The sequence below is a fragment of the Myxocyprinus asiaticus genome, chromosome 32, assembly GCF_019703515.2.
Source record: "Myxocyprinus asiaticus isolate MX2 ecotype Aquarium Trade chromosome 32, UBuf_Myxa_2, whole genome shotgun sequence".
NCBI lineage: Eukaryota > Metazoa > Chordata > Actinopteri > Cypriniformes > Catostomidae > Myxocyprinus > Myxocyprinus asiaticus.
Window position 1 is genome coordinate 29,642,697 of NC_059375.1, and position 21,069 is coordinate 29,663,765.

General features: G+C 36.7%; 1 protein-coding gene across 1 annotated transcript in view; it reads right to left on the bottom strand.

The window, feature by feature from the left end:
• Positions 1-9,378: 9,378 nt before the first annotated feature.
• LOC127423623 (attractin-like protein 1) overlaps positions 9,379-21,069 on the bottom strand; it is a 165,667-nt gene continuing 153,976 nt past the window's right edge. Inside the window, exon 29 of the mRNA XM_051668087.1 lies at positions 9,379-11,162. Within this exon, the coding sequence (XP_051524047.1) occupies positions 11,038-11,162 (125 nt within the window). The 3' untranslated portion in view covers positions 9,379-11,037. The remainder of the gene's footprint in view (positions 11,163-21,069) is intronic.

Here is a 21,069-nt window from a genome sequence, read left to right on the forward strand (position 1 = left end):
TTGTATAAAGACAAAGATATATATATATATATATATATATATATATATATATATATATATATATATATATATATATATATATATCACACACACACACACACACACACACACACTGTGCATAGAGAACAGGGCTGTAAGACATGAAAGAGCAAAGCAAAACTTACATTAAACAAATTAAAGACATCCTTTTAAGTTATGTCCTACTTATACATTTTTTATTTTAATGCATAGCTTGAATGTTGGTTTGTGATTACTATAACTGAAATTTTTTTTGGATTCTTGTTACCAAAATCAGCCACATAGTGGATGTCTACATTATACTGATTAGCCTCATTCAGTTTACTGTACCAGAAGGTTTTTCAAGCTACAGTCATACACTTTACATTTTAACACAACATCAAACTTGACATAAACAGACATAAAAAGCTGTCTTGGTTTACTGAGGTGTTTTCAGTTTGACTGATGATTCACCAACTCACTCACCAATTTACAGCAGCAGCCCTTTAAAAAAAAAACAAAAACGAAAGCATATTTGGTTTAGTGACAATAAGAAGTTGTAATTGTCAAAAATACTACTCTAGTACTTACGGAAATTTGGTATGAAATGTGGTTTTCTTACTTGGATTAATTGCTTCTGCCTGTATGATTCTCACTTGTAAGTCAATTTGGCTAATAGTATCTGCCAAATGAATAACACAATATATTATAATATACATTTTATATTAGTTAATAAATCATAGTGCTCGGATTGGCTGAGTTTTATTATGTTTGGCTTTCCAAGTTGGAGTGCTACTGGCCTACCTACAATATAATATAATAATATATTATATTATATTATAGTATATTAACTATAAATAGGAGGGCTAATGGTTTCCACGCTGTTAGCATACATGCTTTAGGTTTAAGGTTGACTGTGCTTGGCCATTTTATCAGGATGGATTAACTTTCACTCCTAGCAGGCAGGATTAAGCGATAATTCGGACATGGCATGATTGTCAATTAGATCACATCAGTCCAGTCTCCCTGGGACAATAACTGACAAGGACACAACCCGGTGCACCTACAGCTCACTCTACATGCTGGACCAAGACATGGCAATTCCTAAACAGGGCATTGCTTGAGACATGGTGATTGAACATGTGTTCTAAATATTGGTCGAGGATTTATTAGCTGTGTCACATTGGGGAAAAAGTGAATTTATGAGAATTCTGTGCTGTGGGAAAGAAGGAACAATGAGAGGCAAGATTTAATAATCGCTCAAGTGGAGCATCGGTGGTTGTGGTGTCTGTGAGAAAGAAAGTGATCACAGTGCTCCATTGTAATTGCGGAGCATCATAGATTTACATCAAGCACATTATGAGCTGTAAAGCTGGAATGAAAAGTAAATTACATGGTATCAAATAAATGAATGATTTTATGAGCAGGGTGTCTGGTTTGTTTCAGATAAATTTGTAATAAGAAAGGCACACTGATTAAAAAATACCTTCGAATTCATCCCTTGTACACAACAAGCATAGCCACACTCTAACCTCAGTGAATGAAAGTAAAATAATTGTGTTAGTCAAATAAAAGAGGCACAGAGGATACAGAACAATGTAATCAGTGTGTACTGTTTGCTCAGAGATTCCCTCATTCTTGACCTTGGTGCCTGACAACATTGCTCGCTTTTTCCCAAGAACACAATACCCAAACCACCCTCCGGCTCTAACCTTTAGCATTCCTCAAAAATGGCACTTCTAAACTTGCGACAGCACTTTTTATCTTATTTGTGGTAAATGTCAGGGTTTCAGGCGCTGTTTGGTGAGGGTGTTTGGAACTGATTTCCTTCAGAGGTAAAGAAAGGCACCGGTAATATAGTGGTATAGTGATTTGACTCACTGATAATCCCAAGACCTTGTGAGACCTCTTTTAAGACTTTCACACTAGAAGTTTGAGGGGCGAATTGACAGTGCAAAAACTGGCGCTTTCTTCGCTATCCTCCTGCAATCTAGTTTAACCAGGTGCTAAATAAGCTGAAACAGTGCTGCACCTTGAGTGTTGAAATTAAAGGGAAAGTTCTCCCAAAAATTAAAATTCTGTCATTATTTACTCACCCTTACTCACCTAAACCTTTATGACTTCCTCTCCTCCGTTTAAGGAGATGTTAGGTTTTATATTTTGGTCTCAGTCACCATTCACTTTCATTGCAACACATAAGCAGCGTTCTGATGGGTGTTTGAAGAGTGCGCATGTACATGAACAGACATCATTGGATGTCATAGGATGGAGCCCAAAAACAAGTCAACACTATGGAAAGAATTCAAAATTTCTCTGAGTACAGTGGGAAAAGCACATACATTAAAAATAATACCCATATATACACACCACTGTGAAATATAAACTGTCCCTCACGTTTGAGTACAGTATATGTGCTTGTACACTACCAGTCAAAAGTTTTGAAACACTTGACCGAAATGTTTCTCATGATCTTAAAAATTCTTTTGATCTGAAGGCGTACGCTTAAATGTTTGAAATTAGTTTTGTAGACAAAAATATAATTGTGCCACCATATTAATTTATTTCATTATAAATCTAAAATTTAATAAAAAAAAAAATGTTTTTGAAATTGATGACTTGGACCAAATAATTAAGAAAAGCAGCCAATAAGTGCCCAGCATATAGATGGGAACTCCTTCAGTACTGTTTAAAAAGCATCCCAGGGTGATACCTCAAGAAGTTGGTTGAGAAAATGTCAAGAGTACATTTCTGCAAATTCTAGGCAAAGGGTGACTACTTTGAAGATGCTAAAATATAACACAGTTTTGATTTATTTTGGATTTTGTTTAGTCACAACATAATTCCCATAGTTCCATTTATGTTATTTCATAGTTTTGATGACTTTACTATTATTCTAAAATGTGAAAATTGGGGGAATCCTGGAGTTTTACGTAAGAGGGAAACCCCACTATTACAGCGCAATTCCGCTGCAGATCGCGATAGAAAGTTAAGGAAACAAACACAGCAACAACTCTGGAATATCTGGAAATAAAGCAAAGCAACGAAGAATAAAATAGCAAAGTCTTCCTCCATGTTTGTTATGTACACAAGCGTTGCGGGGAAATTACGTTGCTGTGGAGAAAGCTGCTTGACCGAACCGCATGTATACAGGAGTAAAGAGTACGCCGCTTATAAAGTACATGTAAACCGGGAACGCTGCTTTCTCGCAATAACCCGCTTTCTGGTGCCCATGTAAACGTAGTCAGTGATACAATAAATCATAATAATCTTTTACATTTTTGACAAGAGCTAAGCCATAAAAGACAAGGTGCAAGTTAAAGTACATCAGCCAAAAGAGATCAGTAGAGAAAAAACTCCAAAAGACCAGAGTGCAAGAATTACAAAGAGAAAAGTACAGGCAGGAAACTTCAGCAATCATTGTGAACTAAAACAATCCATCTGCTGCATTGGTCATCTCCATCTTTGCTATAATGGATATAATGTCAGAGTGTCACTTGGGATGTTTGAATTTTGACCTCTAAAATCAGACTTACAGTCTAGAGTCTTGTGTTTCTGTGGCCCATCTGTCAAAGATTTGTGGAAATGGGAGAGGGTGGACTTATGCACAACATCTACTCAACATGCTGTTCATGACTATTAGTCATGGGCCATTTCATAGCTTGAGAGCAAAGTGAAGACAGAAGTGGGCAGAGGGACACAGAGATGGGACAGAGACATGACTCATTAGACAACTAAGGGGAAGCTGAAGATAGGAGGCTCTTTGGAATTACCAAAGGCAATTACGCATAATGTCTGGTTTCTGCCTTATGCTTTGCTCTCTATTAAAGGGTATTGAATACAGAAAGACAAGCATCTGCTTTGTAACCAGTTGAGATCTGTCTGTGTAATTAGCAATCAGCCTTCAGAAATTACCTAACATCAGATGGGAAATAATGCCATGAGGGTGACAGTTCAGAGGGAGTATTCATGTCTTCTGTGGGGTCAGCAGGATTTGAAACATCATACAATTCCATAAAGGGTTTGTGGTTTTTCAATTGCTGATTGTTTCAAAAGTTCAAATAAAAAGGCCTGGAAACTAGCTGTAGGAAAACATAGTGAAACAAAAGAATGCAAAGAAACAAGCACATATACCGCTTTTTTTGCACTATATTTTCCACCAAAAGTGAAATAAATGTCCTGAGGAAAAAAAGGGAAAGGATTCATATTTGATCACAAGCATATTTCTCTTCTGAGAGAACTACCAGACTATGCAGTTTAAAATATCTTATAAAGTATATAACCAAAAAAATTAAACACAATTTCAAAAGAAGACTCTATAGGTGTAAACCAACCTGGTCTCCTGAGAAGTCGTAATAATAATATGAGATCGTGAGAAACTGTACCAGTGTTGGGTGTATCCGATTGCAAAGTAATTAGTTACTGTAATCAAATTATTTTGTCAAAAATAAAGTGTAACACATTACATTTTTAATTCTTGTAATCAGATTACTGTTACTGACTTTCAATTAAAGTAATTACTTTAAAGTATATTACTTGTGCAAAAGGAATATGTATAATACATTTAAAATATGAATTCATATGTACATCTGTTTCTGTGACAGCTGAAGGGTCAGCGACAATGATTGAGGAGGAAATATAGAAATTTATAATTTGAGTGGAAAACCAAAAACTTTTCTAGGAAAAGTGTTTTAAAAAGTAACTAAAAAGTAAAATAATTAGTAATGTGATTACTTTTTAGATAAAGTAATCAGTAAAGTTACAAAAGTAATTTGTAGTGGATTACTTATTTTGAGTAACTTACCCAACACCAACCAGCTAGCTCATCCAAAAACATGATTTTTTTTTTTTTTTTTATGAATTTAATACCTATATTATATTGATTTAAAATTCTATTTGTTGATTGATTGGTCTAAAAGTCATACCTTTTGTACAAGCCTAGTCGTACAATATCTTATCATTTTGCCATCTCGTATCTCTTATTGCGAGATTGCAATGGGACTACTGTATTTTTGTGTAAACCTAGAAAAGATATTAAGGCTTTAATGCTATGTTAGGAGTTTAAGGACAATTTCAATCTGTGATATGTTGTTGATTACCCCCCAAAATATATTTATACTCTTCATTTTTTTTAAATCAAACAAAATTAAACATTTAATGCACTTACAATAGAAGTCTATGGGGCAAGGCATTACAGGAGGTATAGAAGCACAAATGCAAAGCTTGTATTTTTGTTAAAGCACATATTAATACTTCCATGCAAAAAATTTATTAATTGAGCTGCAAAGTTATCGTCCTTAGGGGTGGGACTACTGTGTTTTAGGTGGATTTTTCTCAATGAAAACAGTCCCTTTCTGGTATTTTTGCAGCATCATGCAAAAGTTATCAGGTTTACAGTCTTTACATGGTCATGACAGGTAGTTGAGTTGAGATATTTGGCACTTTGCACAGACAAGGTTAGTATGAAATTTAATCACCATATTAACATGCATAAAGCCTAGAAACAGTGTAAACTGTGTGTATTTAAATTTTTATTCCGGTGCATTGCTATAGACTTCCATTGTAAGTGCATTAATGTACAGATTATTTTTTCTAGTTTTTACAAACTGAGGGATGTCAAAATACTTTTCTGTCGCAATCTACATCATGCCACAGATTATGTCTATACAGCTTAATTTGTATTTAATCCAGATCTCCTCTGATAAAAAGGGCAATGAAACATTTCCTGCTGTAATAAAGTGTCTCACAGATGCTCATCCTCCACCCCACGTCTCAGTGTTACAGGCATCAAAAGGATAAATGATTTATCCATACTCATCACTCACTCTCTCTTACCTCCTGTATTACCAACAGGCCGCACTCTCATTAATATCTCTTAATGTTAGTGCCAGACACCTTGATTTACACTGGGCATTTCCTGTCAACTAAAAGCAATAAAGAGCAAGCGGCATCCCTCACACCACTCTGCATCTCTCACACCACTCATCTGATGACACACCCTGTCAGAGATATACGGCTGCACGGGATACACAATCCATAACTCCCCCAACCATTGACTTATACGACCGATACTGACAGATTCGTCCATACGGAAATGGCACATCTCAAACGCTCATCAGCAGATGGGATCAAGTGAAAAAAAGTCAAAGGGAGGAGTGAGGATAACAGAGGAGGGAAATGGATTGTTGGGCAATTTAATATTTCTTTTAACCGTCCCCATGCTGTCTTTAAATGGACATTGATTGTAGCACACTTCTTCTGCAGAAAAAATAAATAAATAGCCAAAGCTGGTTTGCTTGCTTGCCTGGTCATGCTGGTCTGGTGAACAGTTTTCAAGGGGTTTTTGAGCACTTTGCAGCTGGCCAAGCTTGGAGACCAAATTAAACCAGCTAAGACCATGCATCAAACAAACATAGAGACATCCAATCACAAATGTAATCTTTATTAAGAGTTTAAACAGCACTGACCAAAGAGTACTGGATAGGTATCGAATTGGTGTCCAGAAGAAGACCAAACCGGAGGCTGACACGGAGAATGCAAAAAAACAAGCCAGGCTCATTCATCACTGTCTCCGATACATGCTGCGACATTACAGATGTCCCCCATCAACAGATCTGCAGTGAGTTATCCATAGCGCTCCCCTGAGTGTCTTTATGAGCATTAGTCAGCTGTGACAGCTCATTCAGTCTATGTCAGCCTGTGTCATGCACCTACCTGAGCAGACTGAGTGACTAGCCGAGTCTGGTGACTGCCAGAGTCAGGTGGACAGAAAAGAGGACCTTGTGGAACAGCAGAACTTTTAGCCATCTTGCAAGTTCATTGCCCATCATGCAACCCTGCAATTCAGTATAGTGTTAAATAAAATGTAATATTATAAAATGGACAGCTACGGCTTTAAAATCTGATTGATTGCGCCAAAATTTAAGGCGCTGTAAAATAACGAGGAGTCATGCAGCAGCATTACATGGAATTTACCATGAGTAAGGGCTGTTCTAAAACCACCTTACCTGTGGTCAAATCACTGTAAAGCACAGATAGTGGCTTATTGCTTTTATACGACAGAAGATACAAAATCTTAAAAAACCACTCACTTTTTGATTAATAATAATTAGGATAAAAATTTGGGCAAGGAATATAGTTAACCTAACTGTAGCAGTTTGCGGTTGACTACACTAAGCAATGTAGCAATCTGGCACATTTATGTAGAATGCTTTATTTTACAATTAACCACTGAAACCAAATTACAGAACATAAGGCGTATAATTTAAAATGTAAAATATATATAAATAAACAAATATATAAATAAAAATTATATATAAAAAGTGTTTTGGAGGACCCATATATTATCTCTTTCCGATCCAAAGTACTGAGGAAATTGTGCCAACTTTATAGGGTATGGAGAGATTAAGTGTTTTACACCTAAAGAAATACATAAATATATCATACATGTATATTATAGATTTACAATGGCAAGAAAATGTATGTGAACCCTTTGGAATTACATGCATTTATGTGTAAATTTGTCTTAAAATCTGGTTTGATCTTCATCCAAGTTACAATAATGAACAAACACAATCTGATTTAACTAATAACACACAAATTATTGTATTGTTCTTGTACATATTGAAAACATCATTCAAACATTCACAGCTTATGTTGGAAAAAGTATGTGAACCCCTAGGCTAATGACATCAAAAGCTAATTAGAGTCAGGAGTTGGCAAACCTGGCATCCAATTAATGAAACGAGATTAGAGGTGTGGGTTAGAGCTACTTTGACTTAAAACATTTTATACTGTGGCTACTCTCCCTAGAAATGTCCATCCAGCCAAGATGACTCAAAGGGCACACAGCAGCATGCTCAGTGAGGTAAAAAAGAACCCAAGAGTAACAGCTTAAGAATTTAAAGAATCATTGGAACTGGTTAATATCTCTGTAATTTTACTATACGTAAAACATTAAACCGGCATGGTGTCCATGGCAGGATACCACAGAGGAAGCCGCTGCTTTCTAACAAAAACATTGTTGCGCACCTGAAGTTTGCCAAAGATCACCTTGACACTCCAAAACACTACCAGGAAATGTTTTGTGGACTGATGAATCTTAGGTTGAATTGTTCGGTGAAGAACACGCAGCAATACATATGGCGTAAAAAGTGCATCGCATACCAACATGAAAACGACACCCCAAGGGTGAAGTACGGTGGACGGATCATCATGATTTGGGGCTGCTTTGCTGCTACAGGACCTGGACTGCTTGCCATCATCGAGGGGAAAAATGAATTCCCAAGTTTATAAAGATATCCTACAGGATAATGTCAGGATAGCTATGCGCCCGGATCAGCCAGTTATTAAATCCAAGGGCTCGCTTATTTTTTCCACAGCACTGTGAATGTTTAACGATATGTGTTCAGTAAAGACATGAAAGATTATTGTTGTTTGTGCACTGTAAGCACATTGTGTTTGTCTATACTTGTGACTTTGATGAAGATGAGATCAAATTTTATGACCAATTATTGCAGAAAACCAGTTAATTCCAAAGGGTTCACGTACTTTTTTCTTGCCACTATATATATATATATATTAGGTAGCATTTGGTATATCTTCTGCAATTGGCCTAAAAGGGATGGTTCACCCAAAAAATAACAATTATGTCATTGTTTACTCACACCCATGTTGATCCAAATCTGTATGACTTCCATGGAACACAAAATGAGATGTTCATTCACCATCCCCTTAACTGTATGGGGAAAAAAAAGATGCGATGAAAGTAAATGCCTAACATGTCCTTTTGTGTTCCACTTCAAGTTCACCCAAATTTGAAAATTCTCTCATCATTTACTAAATAATGACAGCATTTTCATTATTGTGTGAAGTATCCCTTTGTAGAGTGTTCGTTGAGAGCAATGAAACCTAGTGAAACCCCAAAACGAGCTCTTCATGTTTACATTATTTGGAATGATCAATGGTCTTGTGAATATTCAAGTGTTTTATTTTTCCATTCATCTTTAAAATACAATGGAGATTAATGATAAGCACTGAGAGATGAATGAATCTGTTTTTTCTGTTACAGTGATATGATTCCCGTGTAACCAGTCTGTACAATTCCTGTGCATGACAACCTCTCACACTTCAAAACATAAAAAAGCTTGCCACATCTAGCCATAAAAACAGCCATTAACAAGAGTGAGTTGACCTATGTGAGTTAAGTTACTGTACATGAGTGACCTAAGAACAACAGAGGTATTACACAGGAATCAATTAGTTACAAAAACAATTCATCATTTCTTTTTTACACAAACATTGTAAAAGACATGATTACTTATCACCGTCATGTACAAAGGGTGGCCCTAAAATAACTATTGATCTTTTAATATCCTTTATTAAAACCAGCAAAGTATACAAACAAAAAGTAGCTACATGAAGAGAAAAAGATCAATTCACATTAAATTCACATGGTCAGGTCCATTTTAAGCAAATGTGTGAAGATTAGGATGCTGTACACTTTCTTGCTGTTGCCATAGAAATAGGATAGGCAGGAACACACAGTCTTCTTGGACTTCCCGTTTTACTCATTGGGGACTCGTCTGTTGGGCTAATCAAAGCGAAGGGTCTTTCTAGTTGTAGGGCAAATCCTGAAATCCCATTGTCTGAGGAAACAGTCCTTGAGTGTATGAACGGTCTATAACTGCATACTCTCAGCTGCCGATCTCCTCAAAATCATCGGCTTTCTCTTCAGACATTCACAATATGTGAAACTTAAAGAGTACAAAAGTTAATTACAAAGAGAAGAAACATTACTGCATCGTTATGAGACATTGCTCATTCAAACCTGTAATTACAATGCAAAATTACAATAAAAAAACAACAGCTTTTCTAGAGTTCCCTAGCATTTTTAATTAATGACTACACACCAGCTTGGATGTGGCCCTCTGGTATGCAACTACAAGCTTAAATTCTCAAGGTTTGTAAGGTCAGTGAGGCACGATTCAGTCCCTCACCACCTCAAGTCTAATTTTTCTTTGTGATTTAAGACTGACACTTGGTTTCATTCACACCAGTTGGCCCCTTTTGAGTCCTCTGCATTATAGTGTGTTACACTAATGGTGTGGACTGTTTGTGCACACCAAACCTCATACTTAACAACATGGAGAGACTCTGTGACATTTAACCCACAAAATATTTAAAGTTTTCAAGCATAGTCTGTGTGGCCCATGCAAAGATGAAATCTGAGAAAGATTTTATCCAGTCCTAACCTTTGTTTACCTAGCATGAGATTACCAGCAGCAGAAATTCAATAGCATATGCAACAGATAGCTTTAACGCTATCTATGGTAAACATATCTATATTCAGTCTCTTTTAAATAAAATGTCAAAATATCTAAAAATCTGATGTTGATTATGAACCTACTTATGAGCAAAAAAAATAGTTGGCAAGCATTCAAAAAACTTTTTGACCCGTACACAAAACCGGCGACTGTCCCAAGATAACCATTAGAAGATTACTTCAGTGAGAAAAACTGGTCCAGCTGACATCCCAGAATCCTAGTTTCTTCACTGATGAAGCATAAACCATCTGTGCTTGGTGTGAAGCTGATGTTACACATGGGAGACATCCATTGGAGAGGCCCTCTTGAAACAACTGAGGGTCGTTAGAGGTGACCAACATTCTGATGGCTCGGAATGACTAAGAAATGTGGGGAAAAAAGGTTATACGGTGACCAGAGTTGAAGGTGATATGAAGAAGCAGATGGAGTAGTGTAGCAGGCTTGTGGATTGGTTTGGATAGAGTCGAACTGGGAGAGAAGCACAAGGAAAATGTAGAGTGAGGCTTGAGCTGGAACAGGTGGTGGCGAGGTCTATTTATTATGGTAAATAGACATGGAGAGAAAGTGTATAAGGAGTGGAAATAGTGGGCACTCTGTCACCTAAATAATCCCCTAAAATGGGGCCTCTATTTGATACATAGGGTGCCATTTGCCTGCTGCAGCACAAGAGAGGAGGTCACTCTGGTAAAGGACAGCCCACCGAGACCATCAATGTTTTTTACACACAGGTGCCCTGGTGAGCAGGAGGCAGAGCTTTGCGGTTCTTCAAGCCTTGGCTCTTCTCTTTGAAGTCCATGGGCTTCTGCTGGGACGTGTCGATAAGAGCGCTGGCGATAGCTATACCTGCAGACAACACACAACATAGCAAGCCGAGGTCAGACAGGAGGAAGTGCTGACTGGAAATTCAACTCATGGAGACCTTATACCATTCATAAAGCAAAAAAAAAAAAAAGATAATTTCCATGTCAAAGCAAAAGTATTAAAAAAAAAAAAAAAAAAAAAGGGGGATCAGTGGTGACTTAAAGCAGTCTCTTTCAAAGGAACAATTGGCTAATTCAATTCAAATTCTCATTTTTTGAAGATGGACTCCTCTGTGCCCGTTCATGCATAAAGGAGAGTTTTAAAAGGTTTTCACTCAACGCTCCACTAGGAAGATTGAGAATCTACTCAAGGTTCTTTGTCAAAGTCTTCTGCTTACTTTATTCTTTTTTTCTCTAAAGTGAGGACAGGGAGCATATCCCTCTCTCCTATTTCTCTCAGGCCTTAGCTCCGTCCATTACTGTCAGAGCATCTGATGAAGAACGTACTTCTCGGTCATTAATAAAAGTACGTTCTTTAATAATAATATTAATAATTTTATTTATATAGCACCTTTCAGCGATTAAGCAAAAAGTGCTTCACAAAAAAACACAGTAAAACACAACACATTCACATAGTAATAAAAGAAAGCCTATACAAATCTAAAAAGCTGCACTATGTAAGTTTTTTTGTTAAAAAAATGAACAAACTGCCATTATTATTTGAGTACATAAACAGTGTTCAAAACAATATCCTTACCTTACCCCGATTCACTACAGTAAGCCTATAAAAATGATTTGTATTTTGAGCTGTCGGGTCAGATTTGTCACGAAACCGCAGGCTTATGCCATTCATTCTTGCATCATTACGTCATGTCCGTTAACACATGAAAGAAGTGCTGTCTCATGTTCCAGCTGGGGAAACTAGGCTGTTCAGTTTAGTCAGTCACACTCACACAGTTCACAGCATCGCTTCAGTCTGCATGGATGTGTATTGGTTATCCGTTTGGTGAAGTTGTTTACCTGCTATAATGCTTGGATATGTTTTCTGGTAGGGTTGTTGAAGCTTATTTTGCTTGTCATGCTTGTATGAACATTACTTGTGTGTTAACCGATCGTGATGTATCCAAATTGTTGGGGGAAGTTACTGTGACACGTTTATGTATGACTTCTGAAATTGACTTCTTATAATTGTTATACAAGCATATTTTTTCATGTTTAATAGAGTATATTTTTATCCCCATCACTACTGAATCCTCGTTTTATGTTTTTAGTTTACTGTGTTATTGTGCGCATTGCATTGACATACTATTGTAGGATTAGGGTTCACAACTGAGGCTGTACAATATAATATAAAAATACTCATATACTCATATCAGCCATAATATGAGTTTCGCCTCTTAAATTTATAATAGTAGTACAATAAAAACATCAATAGTAGGTAACTGGTGGTGGTTGAGGAAAGTCCCCTGTTCTCTATGTAAAAGCACTGAGTGTAGTGTCAGAAAAGTGCTATAAGTGTAAAATTCATCCATTCAAAATATGTAAATAAGAGTGTTTTTTATCTTCATCAAAGCAAGTAAATATTTCAGTTTTAAATGTTTAATTATTTAACATAATATAAACATGAAAATAGCACATTATGATTCCGGCTCTGAATATCTCCCAGTCACAATCACACACAAGCGGCATCCATAGGCTATTAATCGTGGGACTTTCACTACAAATGCTCTATCGCCATTAGTTTTGCATCTGGATCTTAGAACAGCCAACAGTTCACGACAAGAAGATCTAAGAGATCTAACTGTTTCACAGGGTCTTAAAAGTTCTGCTAAATATTTTGGCACCAACCGATGTAATGCCTTACATGCAATTAATAAAATCAACCCTAAAATGAATTGGTAGCCAATGCAAAGAAGCATAAACTGGAGTAATATGATTAAAAGACCTAGTTTGTGTCAGAAGTATCAGTGTAGCATTTCACGCTGACTGTAGCCTTGCTAAAGTGTGTTGATTTACATTACAATAATCAAAGCGAGACAAAATAAAAGCATGTATAAGCTTCTCTGTATCTTTGAAACTCAAGACATATCTAACCTTGGAAATGTTCCGTAACTGATAAAAACAAGACTGAACTAACTTGCTGACGTTATACACAATTTTAATTATTATCAAAATAGACTCCCAATTTTTTCACAACCTGCTGATTATTTGGGTATGCAGGCGAGTAGTATGAATGTATTCCCTAACATACTTCATACGGGAACATGGGCATTGTCCCGTGACCCGAAAATATGAACCGCGGAAATAATTTACCCTGGTTTCATTAAACAATTACAAATTAACCCCAAGGAACAACTTTCTTCGTGTATATATTTAAAACTGACAGTAGAAAAGAGCTGCACAACTCGCAGTTTTATGCCGTTTTCTTTTATTTATTATTCAGCATTTTGAATGTGACGTCTTTTCAGCTCTTGTAGCCTTATGAGATAGTAAAGTGTCTAGTGGAATGCGCACTTCACAATCTCAATGGATGTAATAGTTAATCCGGGTATTTCTGGCTTACCATTTTATGAATACTGAGGATTTGGACATACTACTCAATTGGTATACTGCTTTTGGCATACTATGGAGTAGAGAAGTATGCATATTCAGAGGGCGGGGCTTGCATTGAGATGCATTTTGGGTGATCCAATCACAAGTGGACAAGTGAGACACATTGCCTTTTACACCTCGTCATAATATGTGTCTTTTGACTACCTGTGTTTAGATATCGAGGGGAGGTGCATCACAACATGCATCAATCACTACGTCAGTGTATTAATGCATGATAAAGTGCAAATTAAGGCAGAGTGAGGTAAAAAAAAAAATCAGTGCACTTTTTCTCCGAATTATACTTGCATTTACTTGATGTACAGAGCAGAAATCTCAGTTATTTTAGTTGAATACCTGTTTTAAATGAGCTTCAGATGTGTGTGTATGTGTTTCTCATCTGTGACTCTGCATGTTAATATTATGCACACTGAAGAAGCTCTGTGCAGTTTTTGTGCATGTGAATTTTTTCAATGCTTGGCTGCTGTTCGAATATGTTCAAATGGATGAGCGTGTACACTAAGAGCCCAATGTGGTTACATGCTTTTTCGAACCTTTGAAAGTGTTAAAGTTGACAAATCGTAAAACACTTTTTAGACTTAGTTTACAGCTGTCTTTCGCATCGTCCCATATCAAACGGATAGCCCAAATTGCATCTTAATACCAGGTGTAAACGTGGCCTCACTCTCATAGGGAAACATTACCTCTCTTTCTATGTACTGTATGTGTAGAGAGAGGCAGCAAAGTGAACTTGGCTACCAGTACGAACCTACTCAAAAACCAACTAAGCTTCATACCTGGATTCTGTCACAGACTGCTGTGGCTAAAACCATGGCCACAACCCCCCCAACTATTTTTCAAAGCAGCATCTCACAAATCATCCTAAAAACACAACAGCCACTTCGGTGCTAGCCTGGCACTGCTCCTTCCCTGCTATTGAAGCAATACAATTATTGCAGGGGAACAATTCATTACTTCAGACAGGCCAGCCAAAAGGAATTGAATTCAGCACATCAGTGTGAAGCCAGAGCTTCAAGTGTTCAGGCAAAAAGGATTTACATCCAAGAATAACCTGAGCTGCAGACAGTTACACTGCCCTACATCGATTTATTACCCATCACACCTCGGCTGCAGAGAAAGGAATAGGAAAACTACACATCTGTCAACAGAACAGCATTCAGTACAGTAGAGCGCAGGATACGCATACAAGCATTGTGCTTTTTATAGCGTGTTTTACATAAACTAATCGCAATTTAGGTCAAAAGGTATTGGACATCAGCCAGTAATGGGGTTATGGGCCATCTGAATGTTTAAAAATGAATGTTGCTAAAAATGTTTTACTTAAGGGGGGTATATATGAAACAATATTTTGCTTTTGAGTTCAAATCCATCCATCCATCCATACCTGTTTAAGGCGAAAGTACACTTCGGTTGTCAGCATTCCGGATTGGATCAGTATGTGTGATGCAAATTTTGTCATCAGCACAGTCTGCGCACAGCCCAGATTTTCTCAACACGTGGACAGTCCTCTTCTGTGTGCCTTGTTGATGCATGTGCCTGCAGTTGAGTATACTAAAAGAGTATCACAAAGCAGTTGTAGTGCCGAACGCATTCGTTCGTGGTCAAACAAGTATACTTGAAATGCAGAGTGCTCGACCATGTGCGAGATGATCCGGCAAGTGACAACTAACGATTATTTTGATAATCGACTTATCTAACGATTATTAGAACGATTATTCGACTATTCGGGCGATTATTGCAATGATTAATCATTAGCTCTAAACCGACTATTCAGCTTGCGCCCTGACTTAAAAGGTTGTATTAAATGTGCTTGCTAACAAAAAAGAAGACAAAATCATCTTTTAAAAATACCTCTAAATGACATTCACTGAATTAAAGGGAAAAAATACTTCTTATTATGTTTAATTCAGTAAAAATTTCACTACAAAAAAATCCTATTGTTATCAAGTGTATTTTTTTTTTTCCATTTAAAATTGTCTAAAAATCCTTAAAACAAGATATATGCTACTTCTCAAGTAAATGTAAGATATTTAAACTTGCTTTAAGAGAATGTATCTTAAATATAAGTGTATGTTGTATATAAGTGTATTTGTTTACTTGTTATACTTCTGCGAGAGCAGTAAAGACAAAATACACATATTCAAGATCTATTCTCTAAAAACAAGTCTAAATATCTTATATGCTGCTTCTCAGGTGAATGCATCTTTTTTTAAAATGATTTTTAGATATTTTAAAATATTTGTATTTTTAATATTATATTCAACATTCTCAGATAAAAAAAAAAATAAAAATCTTCTGCAGTATAGCTGCTAAAGTAAATGTACATTGTTTTAAAGGAGTTTTAGATATTTATATTGGAAAACAAGTCAAAACAAAAACAAATCAAAAACGTATTTTTTGCAGTGTATAATGGGGTGAAGACTACCATCTCTCACCTTCCTGTTTACTTCAATCCATCTTTAACTCACAAAAAAACAAACTCTCTCTTATTAATAAAGCTGCGTTTTGCCAATTTTCTTCACGATAAGAAATGCACAGTGACATATATTATGATTCAATAAGTTGCCATCGCGATATAATCTAGCTGCATTAAGCGTGACACACTCGAGGGACGAGTGTCCCCGCAACAGAGTGTACATCAGCCGGTGCAGTTTCAATCTCTCCCCCCTTAGACCGGGACACTTCGCGCAACTCATTGAAGAGGCGTTGACCGCACAGAGAAATGCCAGTTTCCTTATTATTTGAACTTTAATAAAGCTATAATGCATTAAATAGAACTGCATTAAAGATGTAACGCCGGGGTGTTTCCTTTAAAGACGCTCGACACGCAAGTTTTGCTTAAGCTGAGCATCAGCTCTGGCTCTGCTTATTCCACAACAAGAGTGCTTCTGTATTTACTTATTTTGTATTTTTGCATTATAATTGCCTCGTACTTTGCGATCTACATCACCTGAACCTGTTTGGAAAGTTTAGAGTGCATCTGGACTGTGAGATGTGTTTTCTTCTTCTCCTCAGTCAGGCGCGAGCTGCAGTGCTACTCTTGCGTGCAATCATTAGAGTTTCATATGATCTTATGTTACGTTAAGATCAAATGACTATTCGACAACGGAATTTTTGTCGACGATTTTTTATTGTCGATGTTGTTGATAACGTCGACTAATTGTTTCAGCCCTATACCCGAGCCTTTATCCTATGAAGGGTCGCAGGGGTGCTGGAGCCTAAAATAGTTCAAATGTACTATGAAAACATGCAGTACCTTTCAGAACTAAAAAAATACTCCCCAGTTCAACAAGACCATTTACTGAATAAATACTGCAAAAATGGCTTGTTCTGAAATCCTTTGAGTTCTGATGCCAGAAACCGAAAACATAAATATATGCTCACCCCCATTTACACATCAATGACGCTTACCAAACAAATTAAGTTTTAAATCTACAAAACCTTCCTCCCCACCTAAACATAGCAGATAATGTCAAAAAAAGCAAATGTGACATCAACGTTATTCCTGAAGCAACCATATACTTTTGTTTTTTATTCTGTCACTTTCGGCTAACGTGTCGACTCGCATGCTCTTAAGGACTTGTATCCAAGTCCCTTGCATCGCAAGTGCAACACTCTATCAAGTGAGCTACTGCACAATTTGACTGCATTCGAACAAGCTTGTAAATGTAGTTGGTTATGTAATCTAAACATTAAAATGTATCACCTTACAAGTCATGTGCTAGTGTTTAGATGTCATAATATAGCATTGTGTGAGAAACAGGGTGACAAGTTAGTGTTTATGAACAGATAATATATCGTTTTACTTGTGATGTGTGAAAGGAAAAACACATTTTTTTTAAGCTTGTTAATTTCACCAGGAAACTCAAGTACAATAATTTTGCAAAAATGTAGATATAGTAACCAGGTTGGAAAATTAGCTACTTCTTACTGATATGCATTCAATAAACAGAGCTCCAAGGTCAATGGTGTGACTAATTCAGAATTTAAATGCTACATGTGCATTTCTTTAAACCTCTTGAACACAATGATTTTATGTTGAATAAGGCTGGCTGCACATCTTTTCCCCACTAAAATCCAAATTAGGAGGAACAAAGCTTGGATCACACATGAATATAATGAACAAGCACTGCATTAATTCTGTTAGCCTGGTGCAAAATGGAAAAGACCTCCAGCACCAAGGAAATCTCTGAGGATCTGTCAATCTTATCAACGCGGTTAGAACTGATTCACGGTTGTCAGCTTGCTTATGAGTTCATTACCAGCGGCAGGTTGAGTAGGAAGTTGTTTCAATAAAATAAGACACAGTGTGCTCAGGATAATACACACATCACATCAGGTAGCTGAAGACATTCAGACACAGCACGGTGACAGCCGACAACAGTGGCCTGCTTTGCTTTAGCTCCTACATCAGTCAATATTGCTGGCCTGCTCTGTGCAAGTGATGCGCTGTTTTACCCCAGCAGAAAAACACCTACACATGCATCCTGCTGTGGAACTTCTAAAAAGCCGAACTAAGACAAAGCTCTTTCAAAGTGTGACGACAAAAGAGACATCTGTGCATGAAGCTCCTTTCCTGTGCTTTTCTCCAACAATACTTGTTTTTGATTCCAAACAAGAGAAGTCTTTCCATCGTTTTCCTCTCTCCTTTTATTTCTCTCTCTCTCTCTCTCATGTACCTTCCTCTAAAAATGTTCAGGACAAACTTCAACAGCCCAGCAAGCAGCCACTCTAAAGTTTTCAGTGCCTGGCAATTACAACAAAGCTCTCTCTCTCTCTCTCTCTCTTTCTCTCTCTCTCTCAATAGATCCAACTTTTTTCCAGACATTACTAAAAATACTCTTTTGTACTGTTATTTGTTGCCTCTATTTTGTGCTTGTCAAACAGAAGGAGAGCTATTAGAGAAGCTTTACTGAAAGAGATCAGACAAGATCCTGAAGAGGAAGACCAGCTTTAAGGGACAAGGTCCCATAAAGCAGTGTGTTGACTGACAGGCCTGCTGAGAAGGGGAGGGATAAAAAGGTTTATTCTTAGCCCAATGTTATCACTCTGTAGCTCTTAAAGATCTTAAAGGTCTAAGAAAACAGACCTCAAACTGACATAGCTTTTAAAGCATTGCAGTCTAAATATATACAAAAATATAAGTGAGATATGTCAATGAGAGTGTGTACAAGACTTGAAAAAAGTTGTTGTCAGTGAAATGTGAAAGACATAAGGGGTTAAACAAACTGGACACTATCATTATTTTATTGACTATTTTTTGTTTGTACATTTGTAGAGGCGGTGTTTGGTGCTCTTGGGAACAAGTCAAAGACACTGGGAAATACATGTGAATATAATATGTGCTCATGTATCTCATGATTTTCTTGGATCAATAAGCTCTAGTAGACTAGGCTCTGCCAGAGTGGTGTAAGAGGATACAGCCTGCAGTAACAGATTAACTACATCAGACCACCAGGGGAATATTAGAGAACTACTCTGACCTCTTGCCTGAAATGAATGGACTGGACGATTGTACAGCAAGGAGTTTCACAAGTGGAGTTTTACACAAACTTTGACATGATGCACAAAGTGAGCACTTGTTGCTGTTTTTTGTCATTTTCACTCTCAATTATGCCAGTGCTGCTGGTGATGAAAAGGTCAGTGGATAACAGGTGTTGGCCATGCTTTTAGCACTCTCCCAAGTTTGTATCCCTCATATGAAAGCATCGGGAGAAGGGCTAAATTTGTTTCACACAACAGTACAGATGTGGCCTTTAAAAATGTGTGCTTCACGCAACCCATCACGCGATCTCGCACAGGTTCGGTCAGGCGGGCTCTTGGACATTCACTTGCATTGTTTAGAGGAGGAGGCCGGAAATGAAATCCTAAAGGTCTTAAATTCTGTTTTGATGAAGAAAGAAACTCAGATACATCTTGGATGACCTGAGGGTGAGTAAATTATCAGCAAATTTTCATTTTTGGGTGAACTATTCCTTTAAGTTTTTAATCTTTACATTTTAGAGACTCATCAATCTATATAATAAAATAAACAAAATCTGTCCAAAAACCTGGATTTTTCTAATAAAATCAGTAAACATTTAATTCAAATGGTAGTGGGAAAAGGTGAAAAACCCTTTTTAATTCTTCTCTTTAAATGTAATAGTTATAAGGTAATATTTTTTCAGGTATTATCAGGAAATAATCCAATAAAAATAACTGTACTTTTTATTAGTTATTTAGTGGACTACATGTATAAACTGAGCTTCTAAAATTAAAAGAAGAAAAAGAAAGCACTAAAAACCAGCACACATTTCTTAATTACCTCTTAATTATACTTGTATTTAATACAAGCGCAAACATGACATTTAGAGCAGTTTAGATTCTGAGTTATTTTAGTGGAATGTATTATTTTACCTTCTGATGTGCGTGCTTCTCACATCTATGTTCCTGCATGTTGATATCAGACACACTGATGAATTGCGTGAAATTTTTTTGCATGTTCATGTATTAATTTCTTTTACATTTTCAGATTCGACAGTTATTTCCCTTGAAATTCACGTCACCGGCAAAGTTTAAACTCTTGTTTTATTAGGTGATGATGACAGGTATAAAAGGGTGTTTTGGTTTGAATTTTGTTATTATTCAATGAAAAAAACAATGCTGTGTGTGTGTTTGTGTTTGATTATTTGTTTCAAGTGGACAAATCACAAAACGGTCGGAAATTCTACGGCCTCATACCACATAACTGGAAGATCATAAGGGATTGGCTTAAAGGCATAGTTCACCCAAAAAAAAAAATTCTCTCATCATTTACTCACCCTCATGCCATCCCAGTGTATGACTTACTTTCTTCTGCAGAACACAAACAAAGATATTTACAAGAAAATCTCAGCTCTGTAGGTCCATACAATGCAAGTGAATGGTGATCAGAAATTCTAATCTTCAAAAATCATATAAAGGCAGAATAAAAGTAATCCATAAGACTCCAGTGGTTAAATACATATCTTCAGAAGCAATATTATAGGTGTGGGTGAGAAACAGATCAATATTTAAGTCCTATTTTTCTATCTAAATCTCCATCTTTGACCAGCCCAGACCAGTAGGTGGCAATATGCACGAAGAATGTGAATTGCTAAAAAAAAAAAGAAAGAAAGAAAAAGAATGTGAAAGTAAAAAGTGGCATTTATGGTAAAAAAGGACTTAAATATTGATCTGTTTCTCACCCACACCAATAATATTGCTTCTGAAGATATGGATTTAACCGCTGGAGTCTTATGGATTACTTTAATGCTGATTTATGTGATTTTTTTGGAAATTCTGGTCACCATTCACTTGCATTTTATGGACAGAGATAGAGC